This window comes from Equus przewalskii, chromosome 3 (assembly GCF_037783145.1).
Source record: "Equus przewalskii isolate Varuska chromosome 3, EquPr2, whole genome shotgun sequence".
Classification (NCBI taxonomy): Eukaryota; Metazoa; Chordata; class Mammalia; order Perissodactyla; family Equidae; genus Equus; species Equus przewalskii.
This window is the reverse complement of record NC_091833.1, coordinates 118,194,168-118,222,145: the sequence shown is the minus strand read 5'-3', so window position 1 is coordinate 118,222,145 and position 27,978 is coordinate 118,194,168. Positions and strand designations below refer to the sequence as shown.

At 49.6% G+C, this 27,978-nt stretch overlaps 1 protein-coding gene across 10 annotated transcripts; it reads right to left on the bottom strand.

Annotated features, from left to right (window-relative positions):
• Window positions 1-9: 9 nt before the first annotated feature.
• NELFA (negative elongation factor complex member A) lies at window positions 10-27,978 on the bottom strand. 10 transcript variants are annotated; one of them, XM_070615241.1, is made up of 13 exons: window positions 11,825-12,916; window positions 11,625-11,715; window positions 10,551-10,688; window positions 9,901-10,072; window positions 8,201-8,362; window positions 6,289-6,378; window positions 4,109-4,239; window positions 3,945-4,014; window positions 3,517-3,605; window positions 2,347-2,458; window positions 1,142-1,425; window positions 880-979; window positions 10-768 (listed from the first exon to the last, which is right to left on the bottom strand). In XM_070615241.1, the coding sequence occupies exons 3-13, from the start codon at window positions 10,575-10,577 to the stop codon at window positions 584-586; spliced, it is 1,422 nt and encodes a 473-aa protein (XP_070471342.1). In that variant the 5' UTR covers window positions 10,578-10,688; window positions 11,625-11,715; window positions 11,825-12,916; the 3' UTR covers window positions 10-583. The 10 variants fall into 10 exon arrangements, with proteins under 10 accessions (XP_070471342.1, XP_070471343.1, XP_070471346.1 ...); XM_070615242.1 differs by lacking the exons at window positions 11,625-11,715; window positions 11,825-12,916 and adding an exon at window positions 26,200-26,463 and having other exon boundaries at window positions 10,551-10,671; XM_070615245.1 differs by lacking the exons at window positions 10,551-10,688; window positions 11,825-12,916 and adding an exon at window positions 26,200-26,388.

Genomic DNA, 27,978 nt, shown 5'->3' with positions numbered 1-27,978 from the left:
CTCTGGGGCTTTCTTTAGAAAAGCTAAACTTTAATTACTCAGGTAGTTTTTACAATGAAAACAGGTACCTGAAGACTGGTCTTAAATGCTCACAACTGTACAAAAGACAATACAAACCCTGCGGGCGACGAGTGGCCAGACATCTCCTGCTCCCAGGCCTTGGTGGACCGGCCCCACCCTGCTCTCAGCCTCACTGGGTGCCACCTTTGGTCCCCGCAACCTCGTGGGGGTGGAGAGAGCGCTACACTAGCAAGGAAAAGCCCTCCCTCATGGTCAGTAGAATTTAGGAAAAAAATAAAAAAAGATAAAAGTCTAACAGGCAGAGCTGTCGCTAAAATTAGGCAGTTATAACTTTTTTGGTTAACTTTTAACATTCAAAAATGGAATATTGAATCCAAAAAAGTGTCTTAAATCACACAAAAGGTAACCCATATTAAAATTTAAAAAGTAAGTCCAAAACACCCCAGAGAAATGAATCTAAAGCTTCGGCAGGCTGGGGCTCGGCAGCACGTCAAGGCCGGTCCCTCGGCAAAGCCAGCGGTGTTGTCCCGGAGCCTGAGTCGAGGCCAGCAGGGGGCGGCCTCTAGGACACGTTGGCCATGGGCTTGTACTTCTTGAAGCGCGTCCACTGGCCTGTGGCGTAGTTCATCTCGAAGACCGTGTCCACCAGCATGGTGGTGCTGCCCTGGCCATCTGACTTGGGCAGGTCCTCAGTGTGCTCACTGAGCTTGATCTGGATCACGTCGCCCTGCTCCTGGCACGGGTTCTCTGCAGACAGCAGGGGCTGCTGGGCAGGGTGCCTGGGGCCAAGGAGCCCAGCCCCCACCCCAATGGGGCCCACACCCCTCCACCCGACTAGGGCAGGCCATGTTGACCCACCTCGGGAGCCAGCCATGAAGCCCAGGATGAGGGCCTTCTCGGGCCGTGTGACTTTGTTGGCCGTCTTGAACATCTCCTGAGCGGCAAACATCTGCTCTCTCTGCAAGTGTGGAGAAGGGGTGTGGGTGCCTGGGCCCCGCCAGCCGCCCCCCTGCCACCTGGAGGCCCATGCCAGGCACAGCTGGCATCCCCACTGCAGGTGTTGGCCGGTGAGGCTGCAACATCTACCTGGTGGCCTGTGGTCCCACCAAGGCACACATACCGTGAGAGACAGGTTCTTCTTGGGCTGCTGCTGGGTAGGGGGCTGGGTCTGTGGAGCCACCATGGCCACTGGCGGCGTCTGGGCAGTGGGGGTGACGGCCGGGGGTGTGGTAGGCGTCAGCGGTGAGGAGGGTGCTGTGGGAGTGGGCGCGGGTGCAGCCGGGCTCAGGCTACTGTTGTACATGGGTGCCCTCTGTTTGAACTGCGCTGGCAGCGCAGGGCTCGGGGCACTGGGCTCCTCAGGTGGCCGGCTGGCCTGCAGGCTGGCTTCCCGGGAAGATGGGGCTGCAAGCAGAGTGAAGCCTGGTGAGGGTGCCAGTAGGGCTAGGGACCTCCACCCTCCCACCCCTCCCAGAGAAAGTGGACAGACTGCTCCAACTCCCCAGGCCCTGACTGCTGACCCCGTCCTGCCCTGGGGCCCACATAGCGCCTGAATTCCACGTGCTTGCCTTGAGACTGGCTCTGTGCATGCCGGCAAGAGGCCCTCTGGCCACAGCTGGGGCAGGAGCCATGGATAGCACCTCCAGCCAGGTGATGGGCACAAGCCCCCAAGAGTCCACCCTCTAGCCAGAGCTCTCAAGCCTTTCCAGACCAGCAGATAAGATTTCCAAGCTCTGGTCAGCTCCTGGCCTGGTAGGCCAGGTTCCCCACCCTGGGCACTGGTGAGAAGACCAGCAAGGCCGCCTGACCCCAAGGCCCACTCTGGCTGCCTTCCTCCACGGGGCCAGGTTCCTGGCAGGCAATCCTGAGCCCAAGGGAGCAAAAGCCTCAGAACGAAAACCACTACCTACCTTTTCTTCAGATACCTTCTTTCTGATATGCTGAGACTCTTAGGGGACCCTGAGGTGCTGTAACCTTGGCAACCCCCTCCTGCTCCCAAACGGGGACTCACTCCTGTTGGGCTGTACAAGGAGCAGCTGTCTGCTTCTCCCAAGGAAGGGCAAAGCAGGTGAAAACTTTGGGTTTATTTCTTGAAACTTGTGCTGGCCAGGAGGGTCTCCCAACCCCAGGCAGCACCAGCAGGACTGAAGGAGAAGGACGTAGGACAGATGTCCTGACACCTGAGGAAGCACCATGTGAGCAAGTCCTGGGAAGATGCTGCTCCCTCCCTGGTGGGCACTGGGGAGGGCCTCAGGAAGGCTGACCGCGGCACAGGGTGCCTGTCCTGGCTGAGCTGAGGGCTCTGAGGCCCTGCTGCCCGCTCACCTGGTGGAGTCTCGGAGCTGGGGATGTAGGATGAGGCTGGGACCACGCTGGGCGTAGCGGGCAGGTAGCTCGTGGACGGCAGCGCGGGTTCATTGTTCAAAGACCCGAGTTTCTGGAAGACAGTTTATGGGGCCCTCCCAGAAAAGGCTCGGGTCTCAGTGCGTGTTTTCCCCAGACGCTGCACTGTGCTGGCTCCTCCGTGGGCCTGGGCGCCTCACCCGCAAGTGGACACGAACCTCTACCTCCATGGGAGGGCCCCCTCGACCCTAGAGCAGGACCCTGGCAAGGGACTGGGCAAGGGGACATCTCCAGATCACAAGCCCTTGTGCTTGGCAGGACTGGAGCCCAGACCAGGCCCTTCCCTGTACTGCCCCGACCTGGAGCTGCCTCGGAGAGGAGGAGGGGGCTGGGCTGCTCCTGTTTGGTCAAGGAGCCTCCCAAACCAGCAAAGAAGAAAGTTCAACAATGTTTTTTCTTACCACAAAAGCACATGATAAAAGGAAGACATGCTCACTATAAGAAAATGAGAAAAAAAAAACTATGCAATAGGAAGGAAGTAACCCATTACACAGAAATGACCAATGGTGACAAGGCCTTCTCCAGGCCCTGCCTGTGGACCTATCGCCACAAGCCGCACATGCACAGTCTGCGCAGATGAGACTCCAAGAAGTGAGCTGCGCTTGGCTGTCCAACCTCCTCCACGGCAGGCAGGACCGATCCCCACGGGCAGAGGTCTTGTGCGCAGTGAAGCAAACTGCCTCGAGGCGCCACGTCTGGCAACCCCAGCCCGCCAGTGCTCACCCTCCCCAGCCCACCCTCACGCCCGCAAGGCAAGCATCACCGCCTCCGCTGGACAGAGGGGAAACCAAGGTGCAGTGGAGAAGAGGCTCGCCAAGGAGCCCCTCGAGCAGCACATGTGGCACATGCGTGTTCCAAAGCGGGCTGCCAGGCCCATGTCAGGGGCTCTGGCTGGCACTGCCTCATGTACATGTCCACACACATACATACCTGTACAAATACATATGTATATATACACACACACAAATTCTCTGACAGGACACATTTTAGTGCTAACAATCAGAACAAGAGAGCACCCACTCTGGCTGCGTGAGGTGCTGGAGGGAGACACTGGCAGTCATGGGAGGTGCTGCGGCTGCACTGAAACCCTACCTGTGTGGACACCAGGCCGGCTGCGTAGTCTGGGGTGGCATTCTCAACGACTGTCTCTTCCTTGGCTGGCTTTTCCACCACTTCTGCATCTGTTGACAAAGCAGAGTCCTCGTCAGTGCCCACCTGGTTCAGAAGGTGCATGTGTCACCCACGTGGGCTCAGGACAGTCCTGAAACACTACACCAAGCGTGCACTTCAAACACGAGTCTCCAGGCGAAGAAAATGAGCCCTTAGGAAATGAGTTAGAGATGATCTTGTTGAGACGTGAAAGGCATCAGTAAGACAAGAAATGCAGGCTTCCAGGAGAAAAGGAAGAGGAACGGTCAGGAAGCGTGGCCCTTTCCCTGTGCCTGGCAGCCCTCGCTGAGCCTCCCAGCAGCACAGCGCCTCTCCCTCCGCAGACCCTGACAGGAAGCCCGATTACGCACCCAACGTCTTCCTCCTTCTCTTCGCCTCTCGGCCAGCACCGACCATATCCAGCTCAGAAATGTCAAGCAGCTGCCAAAACAGACAGAAACCCACCCTAAGTACAGTGTAAGGAACACCAAGGCCAGGCTTGTCGGGGCCATGACACCAGAGGGGACATGCCCACCTTCACTCCCCTCTCCTTCCGCAGAGGCGTCCTTGAAGGTGGTATGGGGGTCCGATTCCCGGCAGGGCTGAAGACACTGGGGGTGGTGGGACTTCTGAAGGGCGCCTGCTTTGGGATGCCTTTGAGTGGGGCTGCAGAGAAGACAGTCAGGGGTCAGTGGCGATGACCAGCAGGGATGGCCCAGGACAGGGCTGCCCCAGGGGAGGATGGTGGGGAACGGCTTGTCTCTCGCCACTTGTATGTTCTACGCTTTTCCATCACGAGCAGAGGCTGTGCCGCCAGCGTGCTCTGGAGGAAGGAGACGCCTGCCTGCTTGCCTCACCCACTGGCACCCCTCAGCAGGCTGAGCCCCGTTCCCATGGATTCCCTGCGTCTCTATGAGGGCAGGTGGGGGTGACGTCCCCAGGATGCCTGCAACTCCTGTCCTCGCCCTGGAGTGAGGGTCGGCCCTTCCCCTGCAGTGAAGCGCTCGGCGTCGAGCTGGCCTGCCCAGAAGAGTGAGGCTGTGGGAAGCAGTGATATCACAGCCAGCTTATGACATTTTTGCCAAAAACACTGAACCAAAACAAAGTATATCTGCAACCACCTGCCCTAACACAGAGTCTTTATCAGCACAGACAGCACTCAACCTCCACTTCTTTCTTGTGCCTCCTGGTGAATGGATTTGTTACTGGCTAGATGCCCACACACTCTGCAGCCAGAATCACCCTCCCCATCTCCCCAGACCTGGTCCCACATCTGTCAAGAAGTCACTCGACACTGGGGGACGGAAAGGGATCTGGCTCATTCCCCAGCCAGCAGGCACCTCCCCATTACTGGCACCAGGACCCGTCTCAGTGCTCAGCATGCAGACACAAGGGGCCACTCGCTCTCAGATCCCACACAATGACCCAGGCGCACTGCACAAGTGGCTCCTTCTCAGGATGGCCAACAGGACCAGGGCAGAGAAGCACCCACTACACTACACCGTCCAGAAGCTGGGTCAAGGACATGCTGACTGCCGCCCCTGTCCTCAGGGTGCCTCACTGGGGCTTGGAAAGGAAGGTGAGGGAAACTTTCTCAGGAGGATGAACATGCGGGGGCAGGCAAGGACAGAGAGGGGCCCATGTCAACCTGATGTGCTTCCAAGGCACTGGGGCAAAAGCCTGCCCTGAGGTGATGGGGCCAGGGGACTACCCCCACACAGTGACAAGTCAGCCAGCACCAAGAGGGCAGTTCCTACACGAAAACTTCAGGACCGTGGCTCAGCATGTGACAGACGGCAAGTGAACCGACAGGACTGGGCCCCAGAGGCTTTCTTTTTGCCTCCAATGGGCATGCACGTCTGCTTTGTTTTCATGTGACCTGCCTTCTCCACTGTGCGGCCAGCCCTCGGCCCTGGGGAGTGAGCAGTGCCAGGGCAGGGAGGGAAAGGGCGCCCCGGAGAACGGCTGTGCTGCCCTCTGGCCCTTTGAGTTGTTTGTCTAGTGCCTTCAGGAGGCGAGCTCCAGGGCAACCCATTTTCTCATCATAAATATCTGTTCTGCTTATGTGCACACGGGGCTTTCTGTTCCCAACCCTGGAGCAAGGATGAAGGTGCAGGCCTAAGAACGTGGCTCTGGGCTGACTGGCTAAGTCAGTCTTGAAGCTCACGTGAGGAGCCGCACCCCCACCCACAGGCGGCATCACTTTTGCTCCCCACCACGGAGAAGCTCGGAGCACAACAGCAGCACCTGGGGCCAGCGCGGCCGAGTAGGACCTTGGGCACTAGGATGGGAGCAAGCGCAGCTGTGTGGCTGCCACACCCACCTACAGCTGCCACAGACAAGAGAGAAGCAAAAACTTGTATTTTCCTCAAATTCTGGTCTTCGTCATCTTAGCGTGTCCATGCATATCCTTCCAGGTCCTTCTGTGAGTGTAAAAGCTTCTGAAATTAACACTGAGCTCTCTCCTCGCATCACAAATGCTCACCAAGAGACCTGGAAGGCAGCTGTAGGGCCTGTTGCCGATGAGATGCCAACATTGCAATGACGTTGCTAACAAGAAAAAACAGTACCTTTTAGCTGAAACCTTCCTATCTGACAAGTAACAGACAGCTCTGACCCATAAGCAAGCCCGAAGCAGGAGGAATCCTGAGGCTCTCAAGCCTGCACACACAGCAGTACGCATGGGCCACAAGGGCAGGACGAGTGCAGCCTTACTTGTAGTGTCCATCTTCCGGAGCAGCCCCCGGCCCTTGGCGTGGAAGGGCACCCCTGCACTCCTCTTCAGCTGCTGGGCAGTCTCGGTGGCTGTAAGAAGGATGCGTGTGTCAGTCCTCATCAGAGTGACAATGCACCTTTCACTGCATGTGGATTATGCCTCAATCAATCTGAGTGACAAAGAAGTATGTTTTTTAGGTATTCACACACAAACACAGAGGTCTGTTTTTCTAACTATTCACTGGTTCATTGAGAAGGCCTACAGGAGCTGAAATGTTACAGCTACACTTTCTGTGTAGAAAACTACTTTCAAGTAAGTAGAGCTGTGGGGCTGTACTTCCCAGGAGACGACGGGCAAGCCCGGCACAGAAAGCAGCAGCAGGACTCCAGAGGGGTCTGAGAAGGGCTTACTCTCCCCATAGCCTGCTGGAGGGAGGCCTCGTAGGGGCCCCGTGTGAGGCCTAGAATCAGGCCATGGGGCCTCCCGGGCAGCCCAAGTGGAGTGTCCTCACCTATCGACATCAGGCACAGCCTAGCATTTCCCATCACAGATGCATAAACATGAGGAAGGAAACGAGATTTTCCTGACACGGCTTAGAGAGGGACAGAGCCCTCATGCCCAGCACCAGGTTCTGCCTCAGGAAGGCAGGTGCAACTGCTGACTGCATGGAGCGGACTGAGGAGCCGAGCAAAGACCACGAAAGGCTGCCCAGTGGGCCTGAGGTCTGGGCTGTGTCTGGCCAGCTCCGTGAAGCTACAGAGTAGTGCCAGCCCCAGGACGTTGCCCATTCTGAACCATGAGTCACGATGGCTACTGTGTTTTATTCATATTTTTTGAAAACAGGGCATTTATGTAGTAGTGCCCCTTATCCATGGTTTTGCCTTCTGCCATTTCAGTTACCCAAGATCAACTGTGGTCCAAAAATATTAAATGGGAAATTTCAGAAATAAACAATTCTAAGTTTTAAACTGCATGCCATTCTGAGTAGGGATGTGAATCATCCCTTTGTCCAGCGTATCCACACTGTACACGCTACTGGCCATGAGTCACTCAGGAGCCGTCTCGGTTATCAGATCGACTGTCACGCTATCACGGTGCTTGTGTTCAAGTAACTCATATTTTACCTAATAATGGCCCAAAGCGCAAGAGTCATGACGCTGGCAATTCAGATGTGCTGAAGAGAAGCTGCAGAGGGCTGCCTTTAAACACAGGACATGTGGGGTTTGGTACTATCTGGTTTTAAGCATCCACTGGGGGTCTTGGAACATATCCCCCCACAGATAAGGGGGGACTACAGCATGTTATTAACATCAATTCCATAGCCACTCAAAATACAACAGCTTACTGAAATCTGTTCGCTATTTTGGTTGAAGGAATCAATTTCCTTGCCTTTTTCCCAGCAAGTATCTACCATACACGTTTTATAAGCCTCTCTCTAGAAAACATTGATAAAATGACCAAACATCTTAAGGTCAAATTGAGATCATTTGCCATGAAAGAACAAGGTCAAGTCACAGGAGGAAGGACCCAGCCTTTCGAAAGCCTTTTGAGGCTGCCTGTCCCACCACGCGTGAGACTCAACACAGACTTCATTTTTTAACAAAGACTACAGACACTTTAACCTGGAAATTCTGAAGTTTCTAAAGCAGATTTTTAGAATGGACTGTTTAGGATAGCAATAAATAAATTTCTAAAAAAATAAACCCCACTATGTTCAACTCTGTCCTGAAAAGACAGTTTTAGGTACCATAAAATCTAAAAGAAATCTAAAAACAAAAACTACAGAAATAAGACGAAAGCATGATTTGCTCCACAGTCAGTTTTCCCAAATCTGCTGGACCTCCAAGGCAGAGGGCCCCTCAGCCAGGCGCGCCCACCCTCCAGACCTGCAGGAAGACGGCAGCCACTTACATTTCTGCAGGAGCTCTGCCCTCAGCGTGGCGCTCTTCGGCTTCCTTTTTAACTGAAAATGTTTTACTGGGGGAGTGAGGGGTCCGGCGAGAGTCGTCAGAGCATTTTTATTCAAGTACTGGCACTCCAGCGGCAACATGGCCGACGCTTCGCACTCATTCACTGCTCAGAACCAACACAACACGTTAGGAGGTACGTTTCCCTTACACAGGCACGATTTTCACAGTTAATAGGAAAAGACAACCGAAAACGCAGTTTCCTATTTACAGTTGTAGAGCTTCTGCTTCGTTTTCAAAACAGAAAACAAGTATCCACAAAAATGACTCCCCAGTTTCGGCTCTGCCATCACCGTCATCACCCAGCAATCAAGGCCATCACTGTGGGCTGAGGGTCCAGGACTAGCAGCCCATCCAGCTGCAGGGAGCCAGCAGAATGCCCAGGGAGCTTTTTAAAGGCACAGCACCTGGGCCCTACTGAGAACTGCTGGGCGCAAGGGCGTGAGGGAGGAGGGTCAGGAATGTCTCAGCTTGAAAGTTGTAAGCCTTAGGCACCACAGACACACGTCAGTACAGCTATTATATGCATTTCCAGAGCATCAGAAGGTTTTGCCAAAATATGCCTTAAGCAGCAGGAAGAGAAAAAAAGGTCTGTGGCCAGCAAGTCTTCCCTCCTCCAGTCCCCATGGTCCCGGTCAGTGGCCTCTCCTGCACCCTGCTGAATCCTGGCCCTCAGAGGCGCCCAGGCACGCTTCCTAGGCCTGTCTGTCCATCCAGCAGTTAGGGCTCAAGAGAAAACGCTGGGGCAAGCAGCTCCTGCTGCCTCGAACAGTTGATGAGCTAACCTGGAGGGAAAGCACAGCTGAACCCACCCCTGCTCCTCCTGCCCGCCCCGTGCCACCCCCTCTGGGGGAGGCGAAGAAGCCAATCTGGAGCGGAAGACAGAGCAGGCCTTTCCCGCCACCCAAGAAACGTCAGCCAGGTGGGCGCGGACCTCTTCTGGATCCCCATCAAGCTAACCACCAGGACAGAGACATCTTGGGTTTGCTTCCCAACACTCTGAAGTACCTATTCGTGCATGTGCAGTTACAAATCAACTGAAAACCTACAGAGTAAGAGTGAGTGGTCACCTCGTAGGTAAGAAGAGGGTCGGGAGTGACTCGAGGGGACTGTCAGGCCACCAACCCTGCCAGGAGCATAGGGGCACAAGTTCCATCTTCAAGGGGCTGCCAGTTCCAATTCTCCTGACCAGGAGAGGAGCAGACCTCCTCATCTCACTGTGTGCTTTCAGCCCATTCACAAACAGTTTTCAGTTCATGTTTGAACAGCTGAACTGCTGATATTTTCAACGCATGTTTCCAGCATCTGCTTTGCCGGGAATGTTCTAGGCTCTGGACACACACCCTGCGTAGGCAGAGCCATGTCCTCACGGAGCTGAGCAGGGAGATGTGTGAGCGTGAAAACAAGAAGTAATTTCAGACAAAGCAAGTGCAGTGAGGAGGGGGCCTATGGGCTGCTGTAGGCTTTTCCTTCAAAGATTGACAAAAAGCCAGATGGCAGCATATGGGGTGGGGGGTGTATACAGGTAACATTTTAGGAACCACAGTACACAAAGTGACACAGTCAAATTCATTTTAGAAAACATGTTTTCAGGAAGACCCAGTTCCCTCCTCTGAGCATAAACCAAACACGTATATGACGTACCCTTTTCTCTAAGTTCTCCTAAAATATCTTGAACGTTGGGATTCTGCTCTTCAAGATCCAGATTAAGAGAACCGGTATCAGGAAAGGACTTCAGAATGTCAGCTACCATGAGAACCCAGGGGTCCGAGTCCAGAGTGGCCAGCTGGATGATCTCTGTCAGGGCGCCCTTCATCTGCCGAGAAAGGAGAGATGATCGTCTTGAGCAGGATGCCAACAGCCCGCTGGGCAGTCACATGGCTACCCCCCAACCCCAACCTGCCTGTCCTGGGAACCCATCGCCCGCTCCTCTGAGCAGCACTGCCACCTTGCATGTGAATGTAGGACTGGAGCTGAACAGAAGGGAGCATCTGTGCACTTGTGCTTTCAAACACAGAGAGGAGCCCAAAGCAGCGTCCAACCTCTACAGCAACTGTCCCCATGCCCGGCCCCACCCTCATGGAAACCTGTAGGCTCCCTTCTTCTGCGCCCCCTACCCCAGGACCATCCCGCTTCCCTGGGCTGCCACCAGGCTCCCCCAGGCCATGATGGTTGCAATGCCCACTCGCATCTAGTGCCCCCACCTCAGCCTGTTGCCTGCCCTCCCCTGGGGCGGCCGCACCTCCCTGCAGTGCCCCAGACAGTTCCTGGCAGCAGTTAGTCTCCTGCTGTACCGATAGAACAGGAAACAGGAAGGCCATCCAGGACGAGCTGGCACATTCCAGTCCCTGCTTCCTTTGAGTGCATGTTGCTAAGGGTGTAAGCCAGGCCGCCACTGTCCCCCGTTGAGGAAACCTGCTGATGGAAGCGTCCTGCACAGTGACAGGGGAACGCCAAGGCAGGTGGGTGACCTTGACATGCTCAGCAGCACAAAAGGCTGGGGTGTCGGCCACGTTTGCTGCTCAGGAAAGGGCATGTGCCTGGGCAGGCAGAGAAGGTGACCTGCCAGCCCTGCATTTGCGGAGACCTCCCACAGCACAGAGGATTGCCCGCAGGGGGCTGGAGTCAGCAGGCACTGGGATTCGGGATGGAAGGCAACCAGGAGAACAGGAGCCTCCTGGAGACCCTCAACAGGAGGAGCTGGGGTCCTGCATTCCCCACGGCTGGGCGACAGGCTTACGTTATCCTCTCTGGATGGCACAAGAAAGAGAAGAACCTGCAGCAGACTGGCCCGCCAGAGGACTAGGGTGACGAGGGGCCCCCACCTGTGCCTCTTCAATGCCTGGGAGGCTGAGTTCTCCACCCCGTGCTATTCTGCCCACCCTAGAGCCCCGCCTCCCAGGGATTGCTGTGGCCAGCGGTGTACCCTCCACGCCTAGGCACTGAAAGCCAGCAGGTGTCTGCCCCACTCCTGTTTGCCACATTTCCCCTGACAGGTGCAAATGGTGTGGAGCAGAGCAGGCGGTCACCAACCCACAAGGGGCGCGGGGTGCAAGAAGGTGGTCACTCCTTGTTTAAGCCTGTGTGCTACTGTGGTGTCCAAACCATGAGACGCCCAGGCCAGAACCCGAACACAGTCCTCCTTCCCCCTCCTCCCCTGCCCAATCCCTGTCCTCAGAAGACCTGCAGCCATCCACCTGCCACCTCCAAACCCCGACTGCCATCAGCTCGCACCCAGCCTCCACTTTCACCTTTGTCAGATCCATTCTCCTCACTGCGGTGCTGCGGATCTTTCAAAAATACAAACTGGATCCCTTTCATGCTTAGGCTTAAATCTCACTATGCCCTCAGGAAACAGGGCAACCTACCTCAAGAGGTCACAGACGTGGGGTGTGCCTGCAGCCTCACCCCCATCACGCAGTCTTTCAGGAATGGCCAGGCGGTAGGGGTCCAGTGTCCCTGCCCAAATAGAACTCCTTTCCATTCCTCAGACACACAGTCCCTCACTCCTGGGCCCACAGGGGCATACCTGCCATCCTCACCAGCACCACAGCCGTCCCCAACTCACCGTACCAAGGCCCAGTGCGTTTCCCACCCCTCCAAGGAAAGCACACGTGCCATCGAGGTTAAACCTTCAAGGTCCTGGTGTTTGTTACTCATACTGGGCACCTCTGGTTGGCCACATGCAGGGTCAGGTGCCAGCGGACCTGATTCTAAAAGACCACCTCTTGACATACATGGAATTATGTTCTTTTGGTATGTGGCAAAAACGGCAAACATTTACTTAACATTTGTGGCGAGGGACTTTTCGTTGTTGTTATAGAATAATGGCCCTGTCTACCACTGTCCCTCCCTTTTATTTAGCTAAACTATAAGCTCTGTTCTACATTAAAAACAAAAAGGCGTGAAATGAAAAATTTAACAATTTTACCTGTCACTTACTACAATGAGCTAAGGATAAACACATGTCCCTGGCAAGCTAAAATTACTTTAAAAAAAAAAAAAAAAAGGCTCCTGTCTAAATCTGTTTCAGGCGGCTCTGTAAAGACAGCAGGTCCCACCCTCAGCAATCACTCGAAAGCATCAAGAACAGGAAGCAAAGACAGACTCTGAGTTTGAGTTTCCTGTCTGAGGAAACTCGGAATCTCCGTCTCCCAGATAACAACACAGGAGAGGAGAGGAGAGGCTGCAGACACAGAGTGGGCCACGAGGGCGGGCACCACCTCACGTGCCCGTGAAGACCAGAATCAAACAGATGGGCAATGACAAATGTTGGCAAAGGGGTAGAGCATCTGCAACCCTCCGACACTGCTGGGGGGGATGTAAAATGGTGCAGCCACTGGGGAAACGTTCTGTCGCTTCCTCAAAAAGATAAGCACAGAGTTACCACATGACCCAGCAACTCCTCTCCTGGGTATAGACCCAAAAGAACGGAAAACATTTGTCTACCTGAAACCTTGTACATGAATGGCTTTGTTCATAACAGCCAAAAAGTGAAAACCCCAAGTCTATCACCTGATGAATGCATGAATACAATGTGGTTTATCTATACAAGGGAACATTATGTGGCAATACAAAGACATACTGGCACATACTACGACATGGACTACCCCTGAAAACATTATGCTAAGTGAGAGAAGCCAGTCACAAAAGAGCACACAGTGTATGATTCTGTTTCCACGAAATATCCAGAATAGATAAATCCACAGATACAGAAAATGGAATAGTTGTTTCCAGGGGCTGGGGGAGGAGGGAAAGGAAAGTGACTGCTAATAGGGACAGGGTTTCCTTTTTTTTGAATTATTGCTTTTTTTAAAAAAGACTGGCACCTGAGCTAACAACTTTTGTCAATCTTCTTTTCCCCAAAGCCCCCTAGTACATAGTCGTATATTCTAGTTGTAGGTCCTTCTAGTTGTGCTATGTGGGACGCCGCCTCAGCGTGGCCTGATGAGCGGTGCTGGGTCCATGCCCAGGATCCAAACCGGCGAAACCCTAGGCCACCAAAGTGGAGTGCGTGGACTTAACCACTCAGCCATGGGGTCAGCCCCCAGGGTTTCCTTTTGAGATGATGAAAATGTTCTGATATTAGATAGTGGTGATAGCTGCACACAGTGAAAATGTACCAAAACCACTGAATTGTACACTTTAAAAGAATGAATCCTATGTGAATACCTCAATTTGAAAAACTGTATGAGGGAACAGACAGGTGGGAAGTACCTGAGAGGGCAGGGAGGCACGCTCAGCCAGAGTCTGCGGAAGTCTCCAAAGCTGGCCTCACACCCGGGGCTGCCTAGAACAAAGGGGCCCTGTCCGTGCCTAGAGGCAGGCGTGTCCCTGGCCCTGGTTGGGCACCATGTCCCCAGATGTCAGAAGTGCAAGTGCCCAAGAACCACAGCTGAGCCGTCTCTGGAGCAGGCAGCCTGGCAGCGGGCTGGCAGGGCAGGGACTGCAGCGGACAGTCCTGCTGAGCCAACCTGCGTCGGTGTAGACAAGGAAAGGCCTGTGTCCAAGGGACAGTCTCTGTCACGTGGAATAAAGCTCTGGCTCTCCCTGACACGAAGTTCTTGGAAAGAGCTGGGCTAGGAGGCATCTGCTTCAGTCAAGAGGAGTTAGAATCCTAAAGAAACTAGCAGAAGAGCAGCCAAAGAGTCAAACAAAAAGAAGAAAGGACAGCAAAAATGAATATTTACCAGATGAATGCTTCTACAGAACAAACGACACTTGTGACCGATTACAGTTTTAAGAATTTTTAAAAGTCTCTAAAATAAGGACATAAAGCAGAGAAATGAGTTCAAGACACAGCAAGACAACAGGAGGTGAAAAAAGCAACAGAAAAGACCATACCTAGAAATACACCTAAGATGTCATGAAATCTCTAAGAACATGTTACAATCATAAGGAGCCCTAAGAGGGCTTAAACAGATGACAAGTATGCTGCTCTCAACACTATAAAGACAGACATCCTCCCTCAGTCAGCCTCTAATTTTGGTGTGACCCTACTCAAATTCCAGAAAGATTTTCTCCACAGCATCTGACAATCTGATTCTAAACTTCCTACCAAAAAAATCAACAAAAATAAGAAAATTTAAAAAGACGAGAGAGATTAATCTTACCAGCTATTAAGATGTATTATAAATGCTGTATGACCAAATACGTTCTGTACCTCTCACTTTATTCCCAAATGTTGGCAAATGGATCTGATTTCAATTTGAAAAATAAGACCATAAAAGCACTAGAAGAAACCATAGAAGTCTTTCTTTTTGATGACTGCTAAGTGAGGCAAGCCTAAGTATGATTCTAAACCAAGGAGCCATAAAAGAATTTGTAAGTATTTTTTTACATGGAAAAACACACAGAAAACTCCAACCTCCATAAATGAAATCAAAAGAGAAATGACAAACTGAGAAAAAAATACTTGCAACTCCTATCACAGGCAATTAAAAAAAAGATACATGTATATAAAAGTACATATGCACACAGACATACAGAGGTTGATCCCATAAGTCAATAAGAGAAAGTTTGTCATTAGAAAAATGATTCAAAACTCTTAAAAATGCAAAGGATACTCAGCCTCATTCGACATAAGAGAAATGAAAAATTTAAAACTTGGATGAGACACACTTCCCACGTGTGAGACTGGCGGGGCAGAGCAGGGTGACTACTGTTGGCCGAGGACAAGTGGGACAGCGAAGCGCTCTGCAGTACATGCTCCTTAGTCCAACTGCCCAGAGCCAAGCTCTGAACCTGTCACTGCTTCCCGGGAAAGCGTGGGCACATTCCGCTCCGTCCCTGGGCCACGATCTCCCCCTCTGCACTAAGTTAAGAGCATCAGCTGGAACACTCATCTGCAGCCTCAGCACCAGGAGCAGCGTCTGGCAGGGGCGAACCCTCCCAAGCAGCAGGTGAGCGTACACTGACAACAGAAACTTAAATGGCCATTATCTCTACAACGTTTATTTTAGCAACATTCATCACCATTTATAACATATATGCTTTTTGGCTGGAGCAATTAGCACTTCTAAGAATAAATCCTCTTGCTATCTTGCACACCTGTGCAAAATGACACGTGCGCTGATAGAACTCACTGTAGCAAAAGACAGGAAACAGCTCCACACCTACCAACGGGAGACCAACTAGATAAAGGAGGTGCTGCAAAACAGGACACAGGACGAGGCTGCCACATACACAACGACAGGGAAGCACCACCTTGACAGGCTTGTGATTAACGCAAACTGCTAGTAACTCACCCATTCCAGACGCTCAGAGCCTCCCAAAGAGCCAGGCAAGGTGGGGTGTTAGCGAGACACAGAAATCTCTAAATGAGCAAGACACAGGACTTGGCCTCAAAAAAAGCTCACAAAAAAATTCATTTATGTTTCACAAAAACGTACTGTTATAGGTTGAACTGTGCCCCTTCAAAAAGAAATGTGGGATTCCCAACCCCCAGGACCTCAGAATATGACCTTATTTGGAGATAGGCCCTTTACAGAGGGGATCAAGTTAAAATGAGGTCATTCGGGTGGGTCCTGATCCCACGTGACTGGTGTTCTTAATAAAAAGGGGAATCTCCGACACAGAGACACTCACACATAGAGGGAAGACGGCCCAGTGACTGGAGTGACGCCTCTATAAGCCAAAGAACACCTGAGGCCACAAGAGAAAGGCACGGGCTTGACTTCTGGCCGCTCAGAGCTGTGAGGTGACACATTTCTGCTGTTCTAAGACATCCAGCTTGTGGTACTTTGTTACAACAGCCCTGGCAAATCAACCCAACTACCATGAGGCAAACTGGACAATATTTTACAAAAATATTAAAGAAAAAAAAGGCAGGGAGGTTAAAAACAAAAAAGACCGAATATTTGTGTGGCCCCCTCAAATTTATATGCTGAAACCCTAAATCCCAAAGTGATGATATTTGGAGGTGATTAGGTCATAACAGCGGGACCTTCATGAATGGGCTTAGTGTCCTTCTAAGAGGGACCCCAGACCTCTCTCTCTTCATGTGGGCACACAACAAGAAGCCTGCCTGCTGTCACAAGCCAGAAGAGGGCCTCACAAGACACTGGATCGGCCAGCTTTAGACTGGGACCTAGACTGGAACTTTGATCTTGGACTTCCCATCACCCAGAATTGTAAGAAAATAAACATCTGTTGTCTAAACCACCCACTTTATGGTATTTTGTTACGGCAGCCCAAGCAGACTAAGACACCCACCTTTAGATTAAATGAAATCGTCAACAAGAATCCTACCTTCAGCCAAGTTCTTGTGGGATGCCCTTGCTGTGTCTCTAGGGGGAGACAGATGTGTCAATGAGTAAGGGGGCTTCAGGTTCTTGCCAAGGGGGCAACCTGGCGTGGGCTGCTGGAACATCATGCATGCACACACATACAGGGCACCAAAAATCCATGAGAAAAGGAGAGACAGTGTGCATCTAAATACGTGGTTGGGAACCCTGGGCTCAGAACACAGAGAAAAATAAAACTGGCTCCCAATCTAACAGCACATCCGAGGGTGTACTCCTGATGCATCAGAGACCTATCTGTGAATGGGAGAACTACAAAATGAAGAGAAACAAAAGAAGCACATCTAATGACTTTCAAACAAAACTCCAAAACCACAAACTATAAGCCAAAAAATTTACTACTGTGAATTAAAATAAAATATTTCTGCTCAGTGAAGGGCAAACGGAAAAGTTAATAGGCAGGTAACAGAATGGCAGATGCAATCTGTAATGTTCAAGACCAGCAGTGCTTAATATCCAAAATGTACAAAGAGCCCCTGCAAATCAACAAGAGGACAGCAACTCCAACACAAACATAGGCAGATGCTACTAATAGGCAATGTACGAAGAGGAGATCTGAGAAGGCAACGAACACAGGGACAAATGCCCCAAAGCAGCAGAGAAACCCAAATGAACACGAGGTAGCACTTTCCAGGCACGTGATCTGCAAAAACAAAAACGTGGACAAAGCCAAGCGCTGGGTGGGGGAGGGGTGGTACAGGCCCCCTCAGGCCCTGCAGGTGGGAGTGTGGACATCACAGCATCACCGCTTAAGCAAACACATTCTATGACCCAACAATTCCACCCCTGGGCAGAGATTCCAAATAAATCTTCACGGCAGTCCACGGGAAGAGGCTTTGTGTCATGACATTACTCGCCGCGCAGAGCTGGAGGCAGCCTGCCATGCAGAGCTCAGGAGTGGTGTGCACAAGGACACCGACAGCGGGCGCAGCTGCACAGCCCAGGAGTTGGCTTATTTTTCTGTAAAGGGCCAGACAGTGACTATTTTAGGCTTTGTGGGCCACATAAAGTCTCTATCTCATTTCTTTCTTTCTTTTTTTTTTTTTTAACAACTCTTAAATGTTTCAAACATCCTTAGCTCACAGATCTTATAAAAACAGGCCACAGGCTTTCAGTGTGCCGACCTTTGGATTAGACGAACTGCAACATGGTGAGTATTAAAAATAACGTTTTGCTAAAAACAACTGAGGTACGTAAGACAGCAGAACTTACATCAGTTAAAACATGCTCCAAATGATTTAAATCAATGTTTTATCAGAGAAGACTTATGATGGCAAGACAGACAAGAAAAGATGCTCAACATCACTAGTCATATGGAAATGCAAATTAAACTCTACTAGAATGTTTGACGTTAAAAAGACTGTAACAAATGTTGACAAGGACAAGCAGAACGCTCACGCACTCCTGGCGGGAAAGTGAAATGATTCGACCACCTTGGAGAGCAGTTTGGCAGTTTCTTTACAAGTTAAACACAAACCTACCACAGGACCTGGCCATCCCTTCCCTGGTGTCTCCTCTAGAGGAACAACAGTCCACACAGGGACATACCCCTCTATGTAGCATGTCCGCACAGAGGAACACCATCAGCAGTAAAGGCTGTAAACTATTAATACACATGGCGCATGGGTGAAGCTCAAAATAATGATGCTGAGTGAAAGACGCCAGATCAAAAAAGCACCCTAGGGGCTGGCCCAGTGGCTCAGCGGTTAAGTGCGCATGTTCTGCTTCGGTGGCCTGGGGTTCGCCAGTTCGGATCTCGGGTGCAGCCATGGCACTGCTTGGCAAGCCATGCTGTGGTAGGCGTCCCACACATAAAGTAGAGGAAGATGGGCACAGATGTGAGCTCAGGGCCAGTCTTCCTCAGCAAAAAGAGGAGGATTGGCAGTAGTTAGCTCAGGACTAATGTTCCTCAAAAAAAAAAAAAAAAAAAAAAACACTATATGATTCCATTTATGTAATATTCTAGAAAATGCAAACTAATCTATCGTGACAGAAAATACTTCAGTGGTTACCTTAGCAGGGGGAAGGGGATGGGAGGAAGGATTACGAAGAGGCAGGAGGAGAATTAGGGTGTGATCTGTTCGTTATCTTCATTGCAGTGGTTTTACAGGTGTGCACATGTCACATTGTGTACACTTTAAATACAGGCAGTTTTTGGCAATTATTCCTAAAGCAAAAAAAAGTCCCTACAATACACACTTTTAAAGAACACCTACAAAAAGACGTGTATTCGACAGAACAGAATGGTTGCTACCTATGGGGAAAGTGGGAGTGGGATGCGGAGATAAAGGATAAGTAAAACAGAAGAGACCTCGTAGAAAGGAAAAGGAAATTGGTAAATAAGTTTAACAACAGAAGAAGGAAGAGATGGAACAATAAGTCAGACACTATCCCGACTGTTACCTAAGAGAGGGAGGAAATTATTAGAAAATACGAAGAGGCTACACAGAAAACAGAGGGAAGTCTCAGACACACCTAACTGGAGATTCAGAGAGAAAAGGAAGGAAAAGTGGGGCAAAAGCAGTATTTGAAGAGATAATTGCTGAGAATTTTCTAGAACAGATGAAAGAGAACCATAATTTCGGGAAGCCCAACAAATTCTGTAGGATAAACTTTAAAACTTTTTCAACAAAACATGTCATAGGAAACTGCAGAACTACAAAGTGAAGCCACTGTCCTAGGCCAGTAGTCTTGAGACCAGGGGCAAAGCTACGGTCTGACAACATCAGGTTCTTGACTCATTGTGACGACAGTCATACACAAGAGGCACCATGGGCGCCTGATCACAGAAAGGAAACAAGAGAGGTATCGAATTCTGGGGGAACGGTGGAGTTTAGGCAAAACTTCAATGAAATGGTGAGTCTGTGTGTAAAAGGTCAGTGTCAAAACTGTGACGTGGACCTGGATCCAGTTTCCTTGGAAACAACAAAGGTAAGAGACGTGGGTGAGAGGTTCAGACAACTCTTATCTGCACCTGGGCTGGAAATTGAAGCTGCTTCGCTGTGTCAAAGTGTCTTAGATCCTCCAAGCACAAGTGGGATGTTTCATTCTTACTGGTATGATTTCAAACAGCAGAGTTTCCAAGAACCTGTGATTTTAGACAACAGAGTTTCTCAGTGAATAAGACAGCCATAGTGGCTAAAAGGCTGCAGTGTTCTTGGGAGGAACACTGTTTCTTGCTCACTTTGCAGCTGGCCTTATCTATTTGTTATTCCAGCTGGTAAGTACATAATTATCCCAGTCACTGATTAGTGGAATTTCCAAGATTTCCCACGGTAGTCTCGTGAGTTGGATAATTTTATATATTAAACAGTTATCTCAGTCACCTCTGCTCTCCCTAAAACTTCCTTTGGTGCCAACGTCAAGGACCAGAGGGATCACTGGTTTTATCCAGTAGCAGCATTTATTATTTCCTCAAAGCCCTTTCAAATATAGCCAAAACCTTATCAAGTCAGTATTTACATTTTATGACACTTTGTTGTTAGCAAAACACCTCATATACATTGTCTCCTGAAAGTCTGCTTTGATTTTCAAGACATCATTCTGACTTCCCTAACTAGATAATAAATTCTTAGAGAGCAGGGGTCCTAACTCACTTCTGTACCCCTCTCACTGAATTAACTAAAATACTGGATCATTGAAACCTCTTTTCCTCTTCCCTGTTATTCGCTAAGAGCTGTTGTTTACTTAGCTTCTACGAGAAATAAATACATCACAAAACAAGTGTACTGTTTCAGGATTTCATTTGGAAACACAAGTTGCAGCAGATGTTGTATATGATGGTTAATTTTATGTGTCAACCTGACTGGGCCAGTGGGTGCCAGACATCTGGTCAAATCTTATTCTGGGTGTGTCTGTAAGGATGTTTCTAGATGAGAGTGAGTAAAGCAGATTGTCCTTCCTAATACGGGTGGGCCTCATCCTATCAACTGAAGACCTGAACAGAACAAAAGAGCTGAGTAACACGGAACTCCTCCTGCTTGAATGCTTGAGCTGGCACACTGGTTTTTTCCCAGTCTTCGGATTTGGACTGAAATATCAGTCCTTGAGTCTCCAGCCTACCGGCTTTTGGAACGGAACTATGCATCAGCTCTCCTGGATCTCAAGTCTGTTGGCTGCAAATCCTGGGACTTCTCAGATTCCATAATCATATGAGCCAATTCCTTTTAATACAAAGCAATCTCTCTTTCTCTCTCTATATGGCATACACAGGTATATACAGGGTACATACCCCGCCTCCCATTCTATTTCTCTGGAGAACCATGTGTAATACAGAGCGGAACACATAGAGCCAGTCATCTAGTCCCCCTGTATCCATGGTTCCGTGTAGAAAAGTTTAATCTTCAGAATGCTATCTGTAAGGGATCAAATTCTTAAATAACCAAAGAAAGATAACTAAGCTAAGTGACTTAGGATGTTTTAGAAAGTTTTTTTCAATATCAAGAATATAAATAAAAGTGCTTTTTAGAAAAGTAAATTACTCAGAATGGCCTAGTCCTTTTGCACTCTAGCTAACTGAGCGCTTTACTATAATTTTTTGTAAATATGGACAACCCCAAGAACAAACTATACACACACACACACACACACACACACACACACACACACACACACACCCCTAACAAAGAAAGCAAGCTGGTATGCCTATATTAATGTTGAACAAAAATAGACTTTAAGGACAAAATATTACCAGATACAGAGACCTCTGGATAAAGATCCATGGTTCGGTCACAAGGCAACTGTAACAATTCTAAACTAATATGCACCTAATAACACAGCCTCAAAATTTTAGTATAAAGCAAAAGTTGATAAAATTATACAGAGGAATAGACGAATCCATAACCATAATGGCGATCAATATACCCCCTTCTCACTAATTGATAAAATAATTTTTTAAAAATCAGAAAGAATATAGTAGACCATGATTAAACAAATTTGACCTAATGAACATATACTGGGCAACAAATCTCAAAACTAGAGAATAAATATGCTTCTCAAGCTCACTTGCAATGTTTACAAAAACTGGCCATACGTTTTGCCATTAAGTAAATCTTAAGTTGTAAACAACTGAAATAATATAGACTATATTCTCTAACAAGCACTCAATAGCTAGAAATCACTAATAAAAACATAACTAAAACCTCTCCCCTTCCAACATATGGAAATTAAGAAACATTTCTAAGTTACATAGGGGTTAGTGCAGAAATCCTCTTAGAAATTACAAAATATTGTCACTTGGTAATGAAAACACTACCAAAACTTGCAGGATGCAACTAAAGCTGTGATTAGAAGAACATTTATGGCTTTATGTATCTATTTTAGAAAAGAAAAAAGGCTGGGAAACGACATCAGCATCCATCTTAAGAGATTAGAAAAAGAACAACAAAATAAACAAAGTAGAAGGAAGAAAATAATGAAAGTGCAAAATTAGTGAAACAGAAAACAAACACATTACAGAAAATATTGACAAAGCCAAAGGTCGGTACTTTGAAAAGTCTTATAAAATTGACAAACATCTGGTAAGATGAATCAAGAAAGAAAAAAGAAAAAGGGATCACTGCCAATGCTTCTGATACTAAAAAGACAGTAGGATATTATTAACTACTTTATGACAATAAATTTGAAGTTTCAGTAGAAATAGTCAAACCCCTAGAAAAATACATCAAAACTTCATTGAAGAAGAACATAAAACAAAAAATCAATACTCAAAATCTTCCCACAAAGAAAATTCAGGTTCCCCAGATGGCATTAATTACTAAGTTCTACCAAACAGTTAGGAAGAAACAACCCCACTGTTAAACAACCTTTCCAAAGAAGAGGAAAACAGAGCATGAGCCACAGCTCCTTTTATAAGGGTAGCACAACTTCAACACTAAGATCTGACAGACAGACTTGGAAAGTAAAATTATACATTAATCTCATCCATGAACAGAGATACAAAATTTCTACACAAAATATCAGGACAACATAATCCAACAATATAAAGTGACCAAGTCAGGTTTACCTCGGGAATGCAGGTTGGTTTACAATTAATGCTATTCTATTAAGGTGGTGAGTTACACATTAATAGATATTTAAGCATTTGATAAAATTAAAAATTAATTTCTGTTCACCCCTACTAGAATGGCTATATATAAAGGACACATAGGGGCTGGCCCCGAGGCCGAGTGGTTGCGTTCACGCACTCTGCTTTGGCAGTCCAGGGTTTCACAGGTTCGGATCCTGGGTGCGGACCTGGCACCGCTCATCAAGCCATGCTGAGGTGGCGCCCCACACAGCACAACCAGAAGGACCCACAACTAAAAATACATACAACTACGCACTGTGGGGCTTTGGGAGAAGAAGGAAAAATAAAATCTTTAAAAAAAGAAGGACACATAATAACAAGAGTTGGCAAGGATGTGATAAACTGAAACATTCAAAAATCACCAGTGTAAAATGTAAAAATGCTGCAGCCACTCAAAACAGTTTGGCAGTTCCCCAAAATGTTAGAGAGTTACCGTATGACCCAAGCAATTCCTTTCCTAGGTATATACCTAAGAATTGAACACATATGTTCATAAAAACGTGTAATGAGGGGCCGGCGTGGTGGCGCAGCGGTTAAGTGTGCATGTTCTGCTTCTCGGCGGCCCGGGGTTTGCAGGTTCAGATCCTGGGTGTGGATATGGCACCGCTTGGCAAAAAGCCATGCTGTGGTAGGCATCCCACATATAAAGCAGAGGAAGATGGGCAGGGATATTAGCTCAGGGCCCGTGTTCCTCAGCAAAAAGAGGAGGACTGGCAGTAGTTAGCTCAGGTGTAATCTTCCTAAAAAAAAACCCAAAAAACAAAAACGTGTAATGAATTTTCACAGCAGCATTATTCATAATAGCCAAAAAGTGGAAACAACCCCCAAATCCACCAACTGACAAATAATTTATGAATAAAATGTGATCAACACAATGGAATATCATTCAGTCACAAAAAGGAATAAAGTACCGATATAAGCCACAAGATGAATAAACCTTGAAAATATTATGCTAAGTGAAAGAAGCCAGTCACAAAAAATCACATATTGTATGATTCCATATATATAACATGTCCAGAATAGGCAAATCCATAGACAGAAAATAGATTGGTTGTTGCCTAGGGCCGGGGGGGCGGGGTACTGCTAATGAGAGCAGGGTTTATTTTTGGGCTGATGAAAATGTTCTAAAATTGACTAGGATGATGGTTGCACAACTCAGTGAATATACTAAAACCAGTGAATTGTGCATTTTAAGTAGGTGAATTTTATGGTATGTGAATTATATCTCAATAGAGCTGTTAAAAAATTCATGATTAAAATAATTTTTTTAAAAGTCTTCTGGCGATAGAAGAGAATTTCTTTAACCAGATTAAAGGTATCTACCAAAAAAACCCAGGAAACAATATTTATTGGCAAAACATTCAAAAGTTCTCCCTGTGTCATCAGAAACAAGACAATGTACTAAAATATCCTGGTGAGTACCACAGGCAAGAAAAAGAAATAAACACTAACTGGAAGACAGAAGAAAATAATAGTAACCGCAAAAAAAATAAAGAAGAGTCTACAGCAAAATTATTGCATTATTGAGACTTTGGCACAGATACTATTCCCAAACTCATCTAAAAAGAAAATAAAATTTTAACAGATAACATTTACAACGTGAAAAAATATGAAATATCTAGGAATATATCTAATACAAGATGGAAGGCCTCTATGGAGAAAATCATAAAACTTTATAACAAATATCAAGGAAGAGCTAAATAGAGAGATACACCTATATTCACAATTTATAAGATTTAATATTAAGATGTTTTCATCTTAATGAACTATAAATTCAACTCGGTCTTGATCGAAATCCCAACTAGTTCTGTGTGTGTGTGTGTAACTTGAGGAGTGAAGATGAAATATACATGGAAGTGCAAAGGGACAAGGACAGCTAAAGCCGCTCCTGAAGAGTAAACCAGGAGGGTCCGATCCATCAGCTCTCAAGACTTACTGTATATAAAGTGGCATTAATGGGACTCAGCGGGTTATCAGTACAGTGATATATAAACAGCCTAAAGGAACAGAGTGGTGCCCTGAAGCAAATCCACAGCCGAAGTGACAGTGCAGATCAGTGGTGATGGATTAATTGGATATTCATGTGGAAAATAATAAAACTGGACCCCAGCTTCACATAATTATCAATTCTAGGTAGACTAAAGACTCAAATGTGAAAAAGTAAAACTGTACAGCTCTGACAAGACAACAGGGAGTCCCCCCACTCCCCGAGGCAGGGAAGCATATTCTAAACAAGACAAAACTGACCCCAGCGGTAAGCAGAAGAGAGGTACACCCGTCTAGCTACAGCTAAGAGCTTCTGTGCATCCAAAGATTCCATGAAGAAAGCTAAATTAAGCCACAAGTGGAAGATATTTGTTATATATACAAGTGAAAAAGGAAGACAGCTATCCAACATTTATCTAAAAAAGAAAAAATTCCTACAAAGCAATGAAAAAGAAAAGAATCAGGAAAAAAACCAAAAGATTTGAACAGACAATTCACAAAAAACAAAAACAGTGAATAGACACATGAGAAGATGCTCGATCACATTAGTATTAAGGCAGATGCAAATTAAAACCACCAGACACCACCTTTACACAGCCTCCAGGCTGGCCAGCTTTGGTAAGGTGTTGATACGACCGACCGATGTGAAAAACAAGCTGACAAAATGCCATGACCCCCACAACGCCACTCCTAGATGTTAAAGGCACCTGAAAAAAAAAACGTTGGTAACAGCATTACTCACAACAGCAAAAAGCTGGCCACAACCCAACTATCTCCCTATGACAAAACGGATAAAGTGCTGCCTGCTCAGAGGATGGAACACTACTCAGAATGAAAATCAAACCACAGTCAGCGGCAACTTGGACGAATCTGTCAAGACGTCAACCAAAAGAAGACACACCCACACCACGCACACAAAATACACAAAATACACCATAACATGAAGTTCAAATCGGGCAAAACCAAACTCCACTGTTGAGAAATGCATACATAACTGATACAATTACAAAGAACGGTAAATAAATAAAGACCTCCCAAGGTGGGGGAGGAGAGGGGGAGAGGGTTGTGACCAAGAAAGGTGCGGGAGGCTTCTGAGGAGCGAGCAGGGTGCTGCTGCTTCACCTGCGTGAGAACCACAGACGTGTCACTATACAGTCCCTTTGCCATATTATTCGTTAAACCAACAAATGTGCACTTTTGTATGCGTTATATCTCACAACAAAAAACAATTATAAGCTATAACAATATAATAGTAATTGCAACAGTACGTAATTGAGGATGTTTAAACAACTATGCTGCCTCAATATTTTGAAAAACTACTTAATATTGCACGAAAAGCGATACAAAATACCCTTAAGGACAAAAACAGAAAACAGATCTCACATGCCCACTAATGAGAATGATGCAAAAACATCAGCACGTTCAAAGAACCCAAAAAACAGACCTAAATATGTGAATACTTTGTAAGATAAAAATAAAATTAAGGTCGACAGTAACTGAAAACTTATACTAAGCCTAGAAAACCTGGGAGGGCCTTAAGCAGCAGGCGACTCCGGGCAGCACTGCCCTCAGGCCGCTGCCACTAACCCAGTTAAATCAGGACCGCATTTCCTACATTCGACCCCAAACTCCCGGCTCCGGAATTGGAGGCGCTAGCCACTGCTTGCTCCCGAAAATCCGCGTCTGCGTGGGCGCCGCGCGGGAGCCGGCCAGCGCCCGGCGCTAACAGGTGCGGCCGGCAGCCGGGGGCTCGCGGCCCGTCCCGAGCCGCCCTCTGGCCGCGGGCTCCGCCTGCTCCGCCAGGAGCGCGGGGCCGGACCCACGGCCCGCAATGGGCCGCCCGCTCCCCGCGGAATTCGGGGCCAAGGCGCCCTGGGGGTCGGGGGCAGAGGACCGGCGCAGGGAAGAGCCGGGGGGAGCGAGGCCGGGGAGGGGGCGGCGGAGGCGGGACGGCGGGGGAGCGAGGCCGGGGAGGGGGCGGCGGAGGCGGGACGGCGGGTGAGCGAGGCCGGGGAGGGGGCGGCGGAGGCGGGACGGCGGGGGAGCGAGGCCGGGGAGGGGGCGGGGGAGGCCGGGATGTCGGGGGAGCGAGGCCGGGGAGGGGGCGGCGGAGGCGGGACGGCGGGGGAGCGAGGCCGGGGAGGGGCGGGGAGGAGGGGGTTGCGAGGGCCCGGGTCTCGGTCCCCGGAGGCCGGCCCCGCGCCCCTCCGCTCGCCTCACCTCGTCCACCGTGCGGCGCGGGAGGTGCAGCGTCCCGAGCAGCAGCTTGAGCTTCACGGCCGACGAGAGGCCGTGGAAGCAGAGGCGAATGTTGTCGATGACCGCGGCCGTGAGCAGGGACGCGATGCTGGGCGGCGCCCACAGCTCGTCCGTGGCTCCCAGCTTGTTGTGTAGCCACAAGCCGGTGTCGCTCTCCCGCATGGACGCCATCTTGGGGGGGGAGAGCCGGCCTCCGCCAAGCCGGCATCTTATGAAGACACCTACGCGCCCGCGGTGAGGACCCCCGACATGGCGGCGCCCGCTGGGGCGGGCGCGGTGACGTCACCGGAGGGGCGAGGCCTCGGCGAGACGCGTCGTGGCGACGCGGAGGAAGGCCCGCCGGCCGCCGTAGCGTACCGTCCGGAGAGCCGGCCGCGGAAGATGACGCCAGGAGTGGGCCGTCGCGCCCTTGTGGCGAGCGGGCGTGGCGGCCGGCTGCTCACGGCCCAGGCTCGCTGAAGGCCGGGCGGCGGCCCCCGGGCGTTGGAGCTGGAAGTCGCCGGACGGGCGAGAAGGCGCTTGCCTGGTTGGCCGACGCCCGGGCGCGCTGCCCGCTTCGGGCCTCCACGCACACGGCGGCCGCGCCGGTGTCCCGCGCGGCGCCCCCTGGGCGGCCAGGAGGCGGGCTCGCGTCTGCTTCCCCTCGGCGGGCCCCGGAGCGGGAGCGCGCAGGCTGACGGCCGTGCGGAAACAAAACGGCCTGCCTGCCTTCAGCGGTCCGAGTGCGCTGAGCCCCCGCCGGTGCTCTGTGCCGGGTGCCGGGGAACGAGAGTGAGCAGGGCAGGCCCAGAGCTTTGCTTGTGTTCGTCCCGCGGTCCGGAGGCAGGGGGCAGTGTCCGACGGTGAAGGTGGCGTGGGGGTGACGGGAGGGCGGTTCTGAGGCGCCTTACGCGAAAGGGACCTGGGCAAGCTTTCTCAAGCCTGGCCGGCGTCTCTGGTCCCCGGTGCTGCTGCGTTTGCCGTGCCACTGTCCCAAGAAGGGACTGAGGGTCAGCTGCGGGTGGCCTTCCTGGGGCCTGTCTGTTGTAGCTGCGTGGGAGACCCGCCATGTGCCTTGTGCCGCTGCGGCTTTACCGGCTCCGCTTCACTGCGTCGCAGAGGCAGCTT